Below are 13,397 nucleotides of genomic sequence, written 5' to 3'. Positions count from 1 at the left end.
AGTTTGAGAAGAACAGTTGTTAGCTCTTCTCTAAATGGTTGATAAAATTTGCATGTGAAGGCATCTGGTCCTGGGCTTTTGTTTGTTGGAAGATTTTTAATCACAGTTTCAGTTTCAGTGCTTGTGATTGGTCTGCTTATATTTTCTGTTTCTTCCTGGTCCAGTCTTGGAGCGTTGTGCTTTTCTAATAGTTTGTCCATTTCTTTCAGGTTGTCCATTTTATTGGCATATAGTTGCTTGTAGTCATCTCTCATGATCCTGTGTATTTCTTCAGTGTCAGCTGTTACTTCTCCTTTTTCATTTCTAATTCTGTTGATTTGAGTCTTCTCCCTTTTCTTCTTGATGAATCTGGCTAATGGTTTATCAATTTTGTTTATGTTCTCAAAGAACCAGCTCTTAGTTTTATTGATCTTTGCTATTGTTTTGTTCATTTCTTTTTCATTTATTTCTGATCTGATCTTTATGATTTCCTTCCTTCTGCTAACTTTGGGGGTTTTTTGTTGTTGTTGTTCTTCTTTCTCTAATTGCTTTAGGTGTAAGGTTAGGTTGTTTATTTGGGATTTTTCTTGTTTCTTGAGGTAGGATTCTATTGCTATAAACTTCCCTCTTAGAACTGCTTTTGCTGCATCCCGTAGGTTTTGGGTCATCGCTTTTTCATTGACATTTGTTTTTAGGTATTTTTTGATTTCCTCTTTCATTTCTTCAGTGATCTGTTGGTTATTTAGTAGAGTATTGTTTAGCCTCCATGTGTTTGTATTTTCTAAATTTTTTTCCTGTAATTGATATGTATTCTTATAGTGTTGTGGTTGGAAAAGATACTTGATACGATTTCAATTTTCTTAAATTTACCAAGGCTTGATTTGTGACCCAAAATAGGGTCTATCCTGGAGAATTTTCCATGAGCACTTGAGAAGAAAATGTATTCTGTTGTTTTTGAATGGAATGTCCTGTAAATATCAATTAAGTCCATGTAGTCTAATGTGTCATTTAAAGCTTGTATTTCCTTATTTATTTTCATTTTGGATGATCTGTCCATTGGTGACAGTGGGGTGTTAAAGTCTCCTACTATGATTGTGTTACTGTCGATTTCCCCTTTTATGGCTGTTAGCATTTGCCTTATGTATTGAGGTGCTCCTATGTTGGGTGCATAAATATTTACAATTGTTATATCTTCTTCTCTGATTGAACCCTTGATCACTATGTAGTGTCCTTCTTTGTGTCTTGTAATAGTCTTTATTTTAAAGTCTATTTTGTCTGATATGACAATTGCTACTCCAGATATTTTTTTGTTTCCATTTGCATGGACTATCTTTTTCCATCCCCTCACTTTCAGTCTGTATGTGTCCCTAGGTCTGAAGTGGGTCTCTTGTAGACAGCATACATATGGGTCTTGTTTTTGTTTCCATTCAGCCAGTCTGTGTCTTTTGGTTAGAGCATTTAATCCATTTACATTTAAGGTAATTATCGATATGTATGTTCCTATGACCATTTTCTTAATTGTTTTGGGTTTGTTTTGTAGGTCTTTTCCTTCTCTTGTATTTCCTGCCTAGGGGAGTTCCTGTAGCATTTGTTGTAAAGCTGGTTTGGTGGTGCTGAATTGTCTTAACTTTTGCTTGTCTGTAAAGGTTTTAATTTCTCCGTCGAATCTGAATGAGATCCTTGCTGGGTAGAGTAATCTTGGTTATAGGTTTTTCCCTTTCATCACTTTAAATATGTCCTGCCACTCCCTTCTGGCTTGCAGAGTTTCTGCTGAAAGATCAGCTGTTAACCTTATGGGAATTCCCTTGTATGTTATTTGTTGCTTTTCCCTCACTGCTTTTAATATTTTTCCTTTGTATTTAATTTTTGGTAGTTTGATTAATATGTGTCTTGGTGTGTTTCTCCTTGGATTTATCCTGTAGGGGACCCTCTGCACTTGCTCGACTTGATTGATTATTTCCTTTCCCATGTTAGGGAAGTGTTCAACTATGATCTCTTCAAATATTTTCTCAGACCGTTTCTTTTTCTCTCCTTTTTCTGGGACCCCTAAAATGGTGCATTTAATGTTGTCCCAGAGGTCTCTGTGACTGTCCTCAATTGTTTTCATTCTTTTTTCTTTATTCTGCTCTGTGGTAGTTATTTCCACTGTTTTATCTTCCAGGTCACTTATCCGTTCTTCTGCCTCAGTTATTCTGCTATTGATTCCTTCTAGAGTATTTTTAATTTCATTTATTTTGTTGTTCATCATTGTTTGCTCTTTGGTTCTTCTAGGTCCTTGTTAAACGTTTCTTGTATTTTCTCCATTCTACTAACAAGATTTTGGATCATCTTTACTGTCATTACTCTGAACTCTTTTTCAGGTAGACTGCCTATTTCCTCTTCATGTGTTTGGTCTGGTGGGTTTTTACCTTGCTCCTTCATCTGCTGCATATTTCTCTGTCTTCTCATTTTGTTTATCTTACTTTGTTTGGGGTCTCCTTTTTGCAGGCTGCAGGTTCGTAGTTTCTTTTGTTTTTGGTGTCTGCCCTCAGTGGGTGAGGTTGGTTCAGTGGCTTGTGTAGGTTTCCTGTTGGAGGGGACTGGTGCCTGTGTTCTGGTGGGTGGGTCTGGACCTTGTCTTTCTGGTGGGCAGGGCCATGTCCGGCGGCGTGTTTTGGGGTGTCTGTGAACTTAGTATGATTTTAGGCAGCCTCTCTGCTTATGGGTGGGGCTGTGTTCCTGTCTTGCTAGTTGTTTGGCATGGGACATCCAACAGTGGTGCTTGTTGGCCGTTGGGTAGAGCTGGGTCTTAGCATTGAGATGGAGATCTCTGGGAGAGCTCTCACTGATTGATATTATGTAGGGCCGGGAGGCCTCTGGTGGTTCAACGTCCTGAACTCGGCTCTCCCACCTCGGAGGCTCAGGCTTGACACCAGGCGAGAGCACCAAGACCCTGTCAGCCACACGGCAGGTAAGTGGGGATTTTCTTGCCTTTTGGGAAGTCTGAGGCCTTCTGCCAGCGTTCAGTAGGTGTTCTGTAGGAGTTGTTCACATGTAGATGTATTTTTGCTGCATTTGTAGAGAGGAAGGTGATCTCTACGTCTTACTTCTCTGCCATCTTGAAGGTCCCCCTGCAATAGGAGACTCCACTGAAGACACCAACCTCCGCACAAGCTAGAGGTGCAGAGGCATTTTTTTTCAGAGGGTTTGCAGCTTGCTTTTTTTTTTCCTTCTCTTTGTGCTTCGTCTAGTTTCATTGGCACTTCAGATCAGAGTGCCTAGTCAAGAATAATTTTAAAAGTAGGTTGTATATCGGTTATTATTTATATCTGTGTATCTCCTTTCCTTTCCTCATTAAAATTAAAATTTATTTTAATCAGTTTTATGAGCAAGTAGTTAAAGAAATCAAAGCATTAAAGGATTATAACAAATAAACAATAGAATGGTGGTTGCCACGGGCTGAGCAGGAGGGGAAATGGGGAGATGTAGGTTAAAGGGTATACATTTTCAGTTATAAGAAGAATAAGTTCAAAGGATGTAACATATAGCATGGTGATTATAGTCAATAATACAGTATTGTATAATACTTGAAAGTTATTGAGAGTTAAATCTTAAGCATTCTCACCGCACAGACAAAAAAGTGAGTTAACACCAGAGGTGATGGCTGCATTAATTATCTTGATCTTGGTGATCATTCCATAATGTATATGCATATCAAATCATCATGTTGTACACTTTAAATATATACAATTGTATCTGTCAGTTATTCCTAGTAAAGTTGTAAAAAACAAAAACAAAACAGTAGTTCCTGTTGAGGCATTCCACGTTCCACCCCACCCCCTGACTGCCCCTGAATGCTGTGAATGGGGCAACTACTTCCAACTCTTTTAAATTGTTTCTTTGGACATTTAAATCTTGATTTCTAAATAATATGCACATATTGATATGTACTGGTTTATATAAATTTGGGACTTTATCTTTTGAATTCTTATTACGGAAGATGAGAATTTCAGCTCATTTTTAAAATCACTCCTTTACCCCTCTTTAATCTTTCCAGTAAAGTCGCATCTCAGATTTTGGATAAATTTACATTTGAGGTTTTCATTGTTATGACTATAAATATTGCTTACTTTGAGCCAAGAATTATTGTAGTTTTGAGCCAAGAAATCGTTTCTTTTATCTAATTTCTTGACAACTTTTTGTTTTCCTGGAACTGCTCATGTTTTTAAAAACATCTCCCCACACCCTGCAATAGTCTGGGTCTGTAAAATACCCTTCAGTATAACTTTCTGTAAGGTCAGATCTGTTCAATGATGTTCAGTCTGACTTTTGTTTTTTTTGTGTTTCTGTAGACATTCTTTCAGGATCCCTTTGACCTGCTGTATTCTGAATAGGTTGCTTTCTGGGTCTTTTACATCACTAGTATCTCGGGACTTCTTCACCATCATTCTGAGAAGTCCCTCCTATGTCGGAACCCTTTTTTTCTGGGTCTGATATCTTCCTCTTTTTGGTGTTCTGCCTCATTTTTGTGGAGCACATCCTACAGTAGCGGACATTTTACTGATATCATTTTTGGCATTCTGGTGTAATTTGGTGACATCTCTGGGGCTGGTACCTCCTCTTTCATTGAATTCTCCCAGATGCTTGCTTTATAAATGTATAATTGATTTTGCAGAGGTGGCTGTCATTTCCCAAAGAGTCAGCTTCAGGAAGGGCTCTTCAATCTCCTGACACCTTATTACGTTTAATTGACTGTCTGGGGTGCTCAGGAAGAACTGAGATTGGCAGCAGAAGCAAACTATTCAGACTGGCAAAAACGGGAACTGTGAATTGAATGTCAGGTACCAGTCAGTAGACTTTGGCGAATGACCCGAGGACAGCTGCTCCAAGCTTTCGTGGTCCTGTAGGGATGAACACCCTGGGCTGTGGGGCAGCTCTTTCTTACCTGCTTAGCCCATAAGCTGGCATTCTTAAGCTCTGCATGATTGACATTTTGGGACGGGCAGCTCTTTGTGAGGTGCTGCTGTCCTGTGCATTGTAGAATGTTTAGCAGCATCCCTGGCTTCCATCTGTTAGTTGCCAGTTGCACACACCTCCCCGAGTTGTGACAGCCAAAAATGACTGCAAATATTGCCAGATATCCCTCGGAGGGGGCAACGTGGACTCCTGTTAAGAACTTTAGACAGTGGGCCTCCTCTTTTCTCAGATTTTATAACTCTATTCTGGATATTTGAGGTTATAGAAAATGTGACACCAATGAACTGGAATAGTATTGCAATTCCCGGGAATTTTGTACAGTGTGAAATCATTCTTAAAACACCCATATTTCCATGATTTACCAAATATTCATTGTTTTAGGCGTACTGATACCTAGCATTTACTGAGTGTTCAATTCTTTTTGAGCCCATGCTTCTAAGTGCCAGGCCCTGTTGAAAGCACAGGCAGCATCCTGTCACTTGAACAGATGGGGAAACTGAGGCACAGAAGAGCATTTAGGCAAATTGCCTGAATTAATGCAGTATGAAAGTTGCAGAACTGGGATTCACACCCAGAAAGGACTTCAGAGCACAAGCTCTTAATCAACGCACTGTGCAGTGGGTGATTTTGAGATGCCAAGACCAAGACACAAGCACCGTGAGGGGACTTCAGTCCATCTGCCTGTTCTGAGCTCCAGGAAGGCAGGACGGCCCGTGTTGTCTACCTTTGTATTTCTGTTGCGGGGGCCACTACTTGGCATATAGCAAAGACAAGGTGAAGGTTAATTTTAATAAATTAAGCTATTCTAAGCACCAGTCTCATGGGCAGTTTATGAGAAAAGAGGAACCACAACAAAAACGGAGTGTGTATTATGGTTTCTTGAAAGAAGACGAATTGTGATATTGTAGGTCGTTAATGGGTTTCAGGTCTCCTCCACTGGGGGGATAAGTGCCTTAGATGAAGAAAGGGAGCAATTGTGTAATTATAGCCTTCAGGCTGGGATGGTGATCTCCCTGTTGACTGGTAATGTTGGGAGATGAGAGGCTATACTTAAGAGTTGTCATCGCTTTAACAAAATGCACTGAAGCACAGGTAGGACCATTAACACACACTTGCAAAATTTAGCTTTTCTTTGATGGCTCTAGAAGGCAGAACCTTGCAGCACCTCTAGGTCCTTATTGCAGACACCCTGTGTACCATCAGACATGGAGGTGCTGGCTCACTGAGAGCTTGGGTCTCTGGAGAATGTAGACCAACAGTTTTTTAATTCACCTTCATTTGAGATGGTAGTGCTTTTAGAAGACCATGATATGTTAGCATTCTGACATTCCCTCAAAGCTGTTTCAAGATTGTTTCAGGAATGGACTGGGAATGCATATGCTGTGTTGGTCCTGATACAAGGCTTATGTTAGCTGGTGCAGTGATGGATGAGCTCCACTAATGGGACCCTTAGCCAAGCTGTTCCTCTGCTATAGCTGAGCTCTGAGCTTCCCATCAGTGTTGGCCATTAAAAGTAAGAATTTGAGCTGAAGAGTACTCAGAGGTAGGGAAGATAGACTGGCTTATCATTCTTACCTGTTGACTGTCACTCAGCTTCTTTTCATCTGATTTTGCACTTGTGAAATAACCATAGGAAAATGGGATTCATGCAGAGAAGATCTTAGTAAATTAGAAAGGTTCACCTGGCTCACTTGTCTTTTTTTTTTTTTTTTTTTTTTAAGGTCAGGGCATTGTCTCTTCACATGGTAATAATACAGGGAAAATTCCAGAACAGAAACTTCACATACTTTGTAAATTCAGATCAAGGGAATCTTTGGTAGTAGTAGTAGCTGCCACTCAGACACATCAAATGACTTAAATGCTAATAAATAAATTTTCACTAGATAAACTTAACCTTCAACTCCAAGTTCAAATATCATCTCTGACTTGGGACTTCCTGTCCGTGGTCTCCCCCAGACCAAGTTAGCTGTGCTAGGCTTGAGTGTTCCTATAGCAGTTTGCTCCTATTCCCGAAATAACACATTCCCTATTATGTTCTAATTCATCTATTTTCATGTCTTTCTTCCTGCCTGGATCCTGAGATTCTAGGAGGGGATGATTCACCTTTGTACCCCCAGCACCTGGCATGTGTAGGCTGGTATGTAGGAGACGGTCTATGTCTGTTGGATGAATGAGTAATAGAACTCATTAAATTTCATCTTTTACACTGGGCAAGAGGAGGACTTATCATATTGAAATATTTCCAGCTTGTTAATAATAAGCAACTCCTTTTTATGATTTAGAATAAGGAGTTCAGGGCACAATGACTTTTTTTTTTTTTTCCAATTCCTCATTCTCTTCTATTCCTCCCAACCCCCTTCCTCAAAATCTCATAGAAAATTTTGTCTTAATTTTCTTCTCTTCTGGGTCTTTTTGAAGAACACCCCTCTCTTTTTTTTTTCTTTTTAAATTGACGTATAGTTGATTTACAGTGTTGTGTTAGTTTCAGGTGTACAGCAAAGCTATTCAGATACACACACACACACACACACACACACACGTGTACATGTATATATGTATATTCTTCTTCAGATTCTTTTCCCTTATAGATTATTACAAGATACTGAGCATAGTCTCCTGTGCTATACAGTAGGTGCTTGTTAGTTATCTATTTTATATGTAGTAGTGAAGAGCACCCCTCTCTTTCTTTTCAGGCAGGTATTAATGAAAATGATTTTTACGACGGGGCGTGGTGCGCAGGAAGGAACGACCTCCATCAGTGGATTGAAGTGGATGCCAGACGTCTGACCAAGTTCACTGGTGTCATCACTCAAGGGAGGAACTCGCTCTGGCTGTAAGTGTGGCTGGACCCGTGCTTCCTAGACTCTGTGCCTTGAGTCTAAAGTTCTAGAGTTTAGACAGGGTCAGGGAAGTTGCAGAGAGGTATCTGGGGATAGGCAATAGAAAGGAAGAAAGTTGCAGTGAGGACAGGAGGCTGGCCTTGCTGTAGACATGCTGGGAAGGTGCATCTGTTGGATCAACACCTTCCCTGATACCGGAGCAGAGAGAAGGATCCATGGGTTAGGCTGAGGAGACAGAGGTGTTGTCAAACTCAGGCAGGGTAGGCGGGTAGCTGCCATCTTGGATCTGGGACGAGCTACTGGTGCCCTGGTGGGCTGAACACAGCCTAATGTAGGAACTCTGCACAAGCAGTGAGTGGCAGGTAATGGTCTCCAGCCACTGTCCTGGGGTAGAAGGGATGAATCTTCCAGATTCTGGGAAGAAAGATGAACTCTAAGCAGGTCCCCAAATAAAGAACCACTGGAGGAGGAGGAGAATTGAAGGAGGAGTCCGTCTGGGGCCTGACAATGAGATGCAAGAGCCCCTTGTTCAGAACTGAGCTTGGGATCAGGGCTGGGTCAGTAATAATAGTAGTCCCAAGAGAGGTGGGCTGTAGCTCCTTAAAACTCATCTCATGGTACGTGTATACAACCGAATATTATTCAGCCTTAAAAAGGAAGGAAATTCTGACACACAGTACGACATGCATGAACTTTGAGGACGTTACGCTCAGTGCGATAAGCCACACACAAGAGGACAAACACTGTATGATTCCACTTCCATGAGGTTCCTAGAACAGTTAAAGTCATAGAGACAGAAAGGAGGATGAACGGTAGCTGCCAGGGCCTGGCGGAGGGGGATAGGGTGTTATCGTTTAATGGGCATGGAGTCTAGTTGGGGACGATGAAAATTTCTGGAGATGGATGGTGGTGATGGTTATACAACAGTGTGAATGTACTTGATGCCTCAGAATTGCACACTTCCAAATGATTAATTTTATGTTATGTGTATCTTACTACAATAAACAAAAAATATATATGTAAACAAAACAAAACCTTTCCACTTCAGCCCAGGGATGGTGGTGGAGACAGAGGCAGGACTACATCTGTGGGGTTGTCCTGTGGTTTAAGCTGCGTAGACAGCAAACATGCAGAGACTGGGCGTTAGGCAAGAATTAGGAGGGGCTGCAGGACCTTGGGTGCTTTCTTAATTTAAACAAGAAATTTTCAATTCCTCTAATATCTGTCTACACTGAGAAGCCAAGAGCACAAATGCCTTATATTTAGACATTAGGAAACTGACTGTGGACCTAGTTAGCAAAGAGCCCTCCTGTCCTGCCACCCCTCCCCCTGCCCTGACTATACTGCACACTCAAACCCCATGTCTCGGTCCCTTTCAGGTTTTACTGATTGCCAGTTGGCAACCACGTAAAGTCTGCCTTTGTTGATTAGATTCATTTTAATGCCTGGAAAGATCAACATTAATAAGTAAACCAGGGCTTCCCTGGTGGCGCGGTGTTTGAGAGTCCACCTGCCGATGCAGGGGACACGGGGTCGTGTCCTGGTCCGGGAAGATCCCACATGCCGCGGAGCAGCTGGGCCCGTGAGCCATGGCCGCTGAGCCTGTGCGTCCGGAGCCTGTGCTCCACGACGGGAGAGGCCACAGCAGTGAGAGGCCTGCGTACTGCAAAAAAAAAAAAATAATAATAAAAATAAATAAATAAGTAAAACCAGGATAAGAGGAGGGAACGTGGCATCAGTGCTTACATCTAACTGCCCGTCATTGTCGCCGTAAAGGGGACTTTCTTACAAAATGACAGTTGTCAGGCTGACTCATCACGTTTTCCTCTGAACCTTTTTTTATCGTAAAGACAATACTGTAACCTCCAACAACATTTAAAAACATTACCCATGATTCCACTGCCCTTAAGCAAACATAATTTTTCTACAGATTTGTAATCATATTACATATGCGATTTTGTTATTTTTAATTTAAAAACATATCCATAACATTTTCATGCTGTTACTCAGAGTTCATAATGATCATTTTTAATAGCCTGTAATTTACTCAGCCATGCCTCTATCGCCGTCTCAATTTTCTGCTATCACATACTTTACAGGAAAGCGTTTATATACTTTTTTCTTCCTTTGAATTACTTCCTTCAAATAAATTTGCAGAGCGGGGATAATTTGTACATTTTGACAACGCTTGTTCACGTATTTGTGCTACTCACATTTTATTCACTTTACTTTTCAGTAGCACTTATGTGTGTGTTCACACATGCTGATTTTCGCTCTGCGGTGTGTCTTGCTGTCATCAGAGACTTATTACCACAACAATTGTTTTCACTGTGTAGATTCTGAAAGGCAAGAATTTTAGAGGAAACAAAGTTGAATTGCTCAAGAAGAATAGACACTTGGAAAGAAAGACTGATCTGAGGTCATCAGTAAGGATGAGAGCAGGGATTTTACCTTAATGCTTGTATATTAACCTGTCTACTCAGTATCATTAGAGAAGCGGTAGTTGGGTTATTACTGGATTAGAAAGAAAGAGCAGGGTAGGAGTACTGTTTACATTCTCTTTCAGCTGGAAACACAAGAGGGTTTGGGGTGAATAAGAAATTGCAGTAGAACAATATCTTTCTTTGAGTAAGCCCGGGACAGGAACATCTAAGAGGGAGGCAAGGGATAGAATTGCTTTTAAGAGTCAGTTTTTTTAATGTATAAATGTATTTCAGGTCAGGGACAATGAAATGAAATCTGATGAGTTTCAGTTGATCTTACCTCCTGGAATCGGACTCTGTACTAAGGAGTGAGGAGGAAACAGTCTCGGGTACATTTTGGTGTCTGAGCCCCTTGCCCCAGAGGCACTGGAGGTACTGTGACCAGAAAGCTTGCCAACCACAGAAATCACCAAATATCAATAGTAAGGAAGACAGTAGCTGTCCTTCTTTCCCTCTCCAGGGCCTCTATCCCCGTGCTGTTCCCAGTACAGCCATCTACGGTACCACTTTTAATATTCCTATTCATTGGTTTCCATATTTCTCCCCGCTAGTCTGTGAGAACTTGATAGAGGCAATGCCTTGATAGTCTGTGTCTCTGGGACCTGACCCAGTACCAGACATCTAATAGATGCTCAATCAGTGATTCTTTAATGAATGAATATTGTACGGAAGTAGCAGATTGGCAAAGAGTCATTCACACCAAATGGTAATGAGTTAATTAATTGTGAGTGTAAATGACTGAAAGCAGGCTTAAACTGTAAGGGGGAGAGGGGAGGGGACGTGGAAAGAGTAGACTGAGAAGTGATAAGGATTTTTAGAGGTGGAGGCACATAAAACAATGTGGCTTTGGAATAATGTCATGGCTGACTCTTGCTGGTTATGAGATTTCTCTTCTTTGAACCTCAGTATGCTCTTCTGTAAAATGGGTTAACTACTGTCTAACTCATAAAGACATGGTGAAAGTTAAATGGAATTATGTTATGATGTTTTAAAATTACCCAGCACGTAACAAGAGCTCAATAAATGGGACTTGCTTCCCTCTGCACCTAGAGCGAACAGTGGTTTTCAAGCTTTATTTTTAGCCACAGACCTTCCTTCATATAAAGTCTTTCCTGGAAACATTTAGAAAATACAGACAGATGAGGCTGCTTCGTGTGAATATGGTGGTGGGGAGAGCATCGCCTGCCTGGCCCTCCCCTCGACCCCTCACAGGACCACCCCTGGAGGATGCATTATGAAAGTATCACTGTGTAACAAGCATACTAAACAGCTTGAGGGTGCCTCTCTGCAAGTTACAATCCTGCCAGCACTCCAAGCGCGGATTGCTTCTTCTTGAATCCTGCAGGGTAACAGGCAGATGTAGAATTCAACCGAAGACAAGCGATGGCAGAGTTGGAATTAGAGTTTCATTTTTTCTAGTTAAATGGGCAGACATGCCGTAATCTCAGAGCGCTGCAATTTGTTTGGTGATGTTTTAGAAATGGAGGGGAAATGGGGTGATGGCTCTTGGGGGTTGGCCAAATGGATGTTGCTGTTTCTAAGTAGCATCTATCTGGTTGTTAGAAGACAGGAGCACTTTGGATTTACAATATATATTTCAGAACAATATGAAAATATTTCATTTATAAAACTTCTGTGGTTGGTATTTTAAAATGAACGTCCATCATCTTATTTGTTCCCATCTGTTTATTGAGCACTCCTAGCTAAGCACTCTGTATAAGAACTGGCCTGCCTGCAGGGAGCTCTCAGTCTGGAAGAATCCAGTATGTTGACAGGTCAACTAGAATCGGCACCGTACACGTCGTGGGATGGGGATAGGAGGTCTGTTATCAGACCTGTGATACAGATGTGAAAGGTGATAACGGCAGGTCGTGACGCTTAGCCATGGTCCGGGATGAGTTCCTAACCAAGTTGATGAAAAACTTTATGATTCTCACTGTAATAATTTTCAAATAATTCATACTATTTGAAAGTAATAAAATATAATTATTTTCATGATATTGAATAATTTATATTTTTCACCAATATAAACAATCCTTCCCCACTACATTGCAATTTAGAGAAATGTTAATATACTAGTAAAAGCCAATCTTTTGTTTTCCTGATTTCAGGAAGTATATTAGATCTATGAGTGTTGCAGTTATAACCAATGTGATGATTGAAAAGCTAATTATCCTGTCTGAGGTGGACAGATGCTTCTAATAACTTGGGCAAAATACAGGCAATTTAAAATAACCAAATGTTTTAAACTTTATTTAGTAAACAAGACAGTTCTCATCCTCTCTTGAGAGTCTGTACATGTGTCCTTAGGGAGAAACAGCAGTTTGATGGGTTTGTAAGGTGCGGGCTGGGGAAGGTTTGCCTGGCGGGCCGAAGTTTTTAGAAGCAGTTTGGCTAATTAGAGCAAGATGAATGGCGTGTGCTGTGAGCCAGCCTGGTGGCTGAGGACACAAAGATGGTGGAAAAGACAGTCGCAGCCTTCTGTTTGTCGGTGCAAAGTCTTAGCCGAGATTCTTCATGTGGGCTTCCCCTTTGAGAATTCTGATGGTGAAGCAAAGGAGGAGGTGGGGTACCCAAAGCAGACAAAGACAAGGTCGAGGAAAGGCCTGTTTGCTGCTCTGTTTCGAGACAGCTGTATTCACAGGAGGGGCAGGTGGCCGATGGGGCAGGTCCCTAAGGGGCATGGGTGGCGCTGACACGGGTGCGGGGGTTCACCTGGAAGGAGGAGGGTCTCCTGGTCCCAAGATAGAAGAGTCAGGGCGCAAGTGCTGAGATGGATTCAGAGCCTTCACACCAGAGGGTTTTCTATTCTTGGTGGCGTAGGAGGCAGGTCCTCTGCAGACGGTGAGTGAGGCAGGTTTAGAGGTTGGAAACTTAAGAAGGCCAGGGAGATTCCCTGTCCCTCTGTAGAAAGGACTGGGCTGGTCCCCCGAGCTCATGGAATAAAATCGTAATGGTCCCACTTGCCACCGTTGGCACTTTCTCCCCTGTGGGGGGCGGTGGAGAGCTGGTGGCAGTGCAGCTGGAAGAGGTCCAGGGACAAGGGCATTGCGGGACCTGGTAGGACACGGCGTGTTAAGGGTGAAGGGTTGTGAGGTTGAGATCCAGGGCTGGTCAGGAAGGAGTCAAAGCTAGAGAG

At 41.7% G+C, this 13,397-nt stretch overlaps 1 protein-coding gene across 1 annotated transcript in view; it reads left to right on the top strand.

The window, feature by feature from the left end:
• Window positions 1–13,397, top strand: part of CPXM2 (carboxypeptidase X, M14 family member 2) — a 123,082-nt gene that overhangs the window by 44,993 nt on the left and 64,692 nt on the right. Inside the window, exon 4 of the mRNA XM_029201100.1 lies at window positions 7,629–7,768. Coding sequence (XP_029056933.1) covers window positions 7,629–7,768 — 140 coding nt within the window. The remainder of the gene's footprint in view (window positions 1–7,628; window positions 7,769–13,397) is intronic.

The sequence above is a fragment of the Monodon monoceros genome, unplaced genomic scaffold (genome assembly GCF_005190385.1).
Source record: "Monodon monoceros isolate NGI ecotype Baffin Bay Population unplaced genomic scaffold, NGI_Narwhal_1 Super_Scaffold_4, whole genome shotgun sequence".
Lineage (NCBI taxonomy): Eukaryota > Metazoa > Chordata > Mammalia > Artiodactyla > Monodontidae > Monodon > Monodon monoceros.
This window is presented reverse-complemented; position numbering and strand designations above follow the sequence as displayed.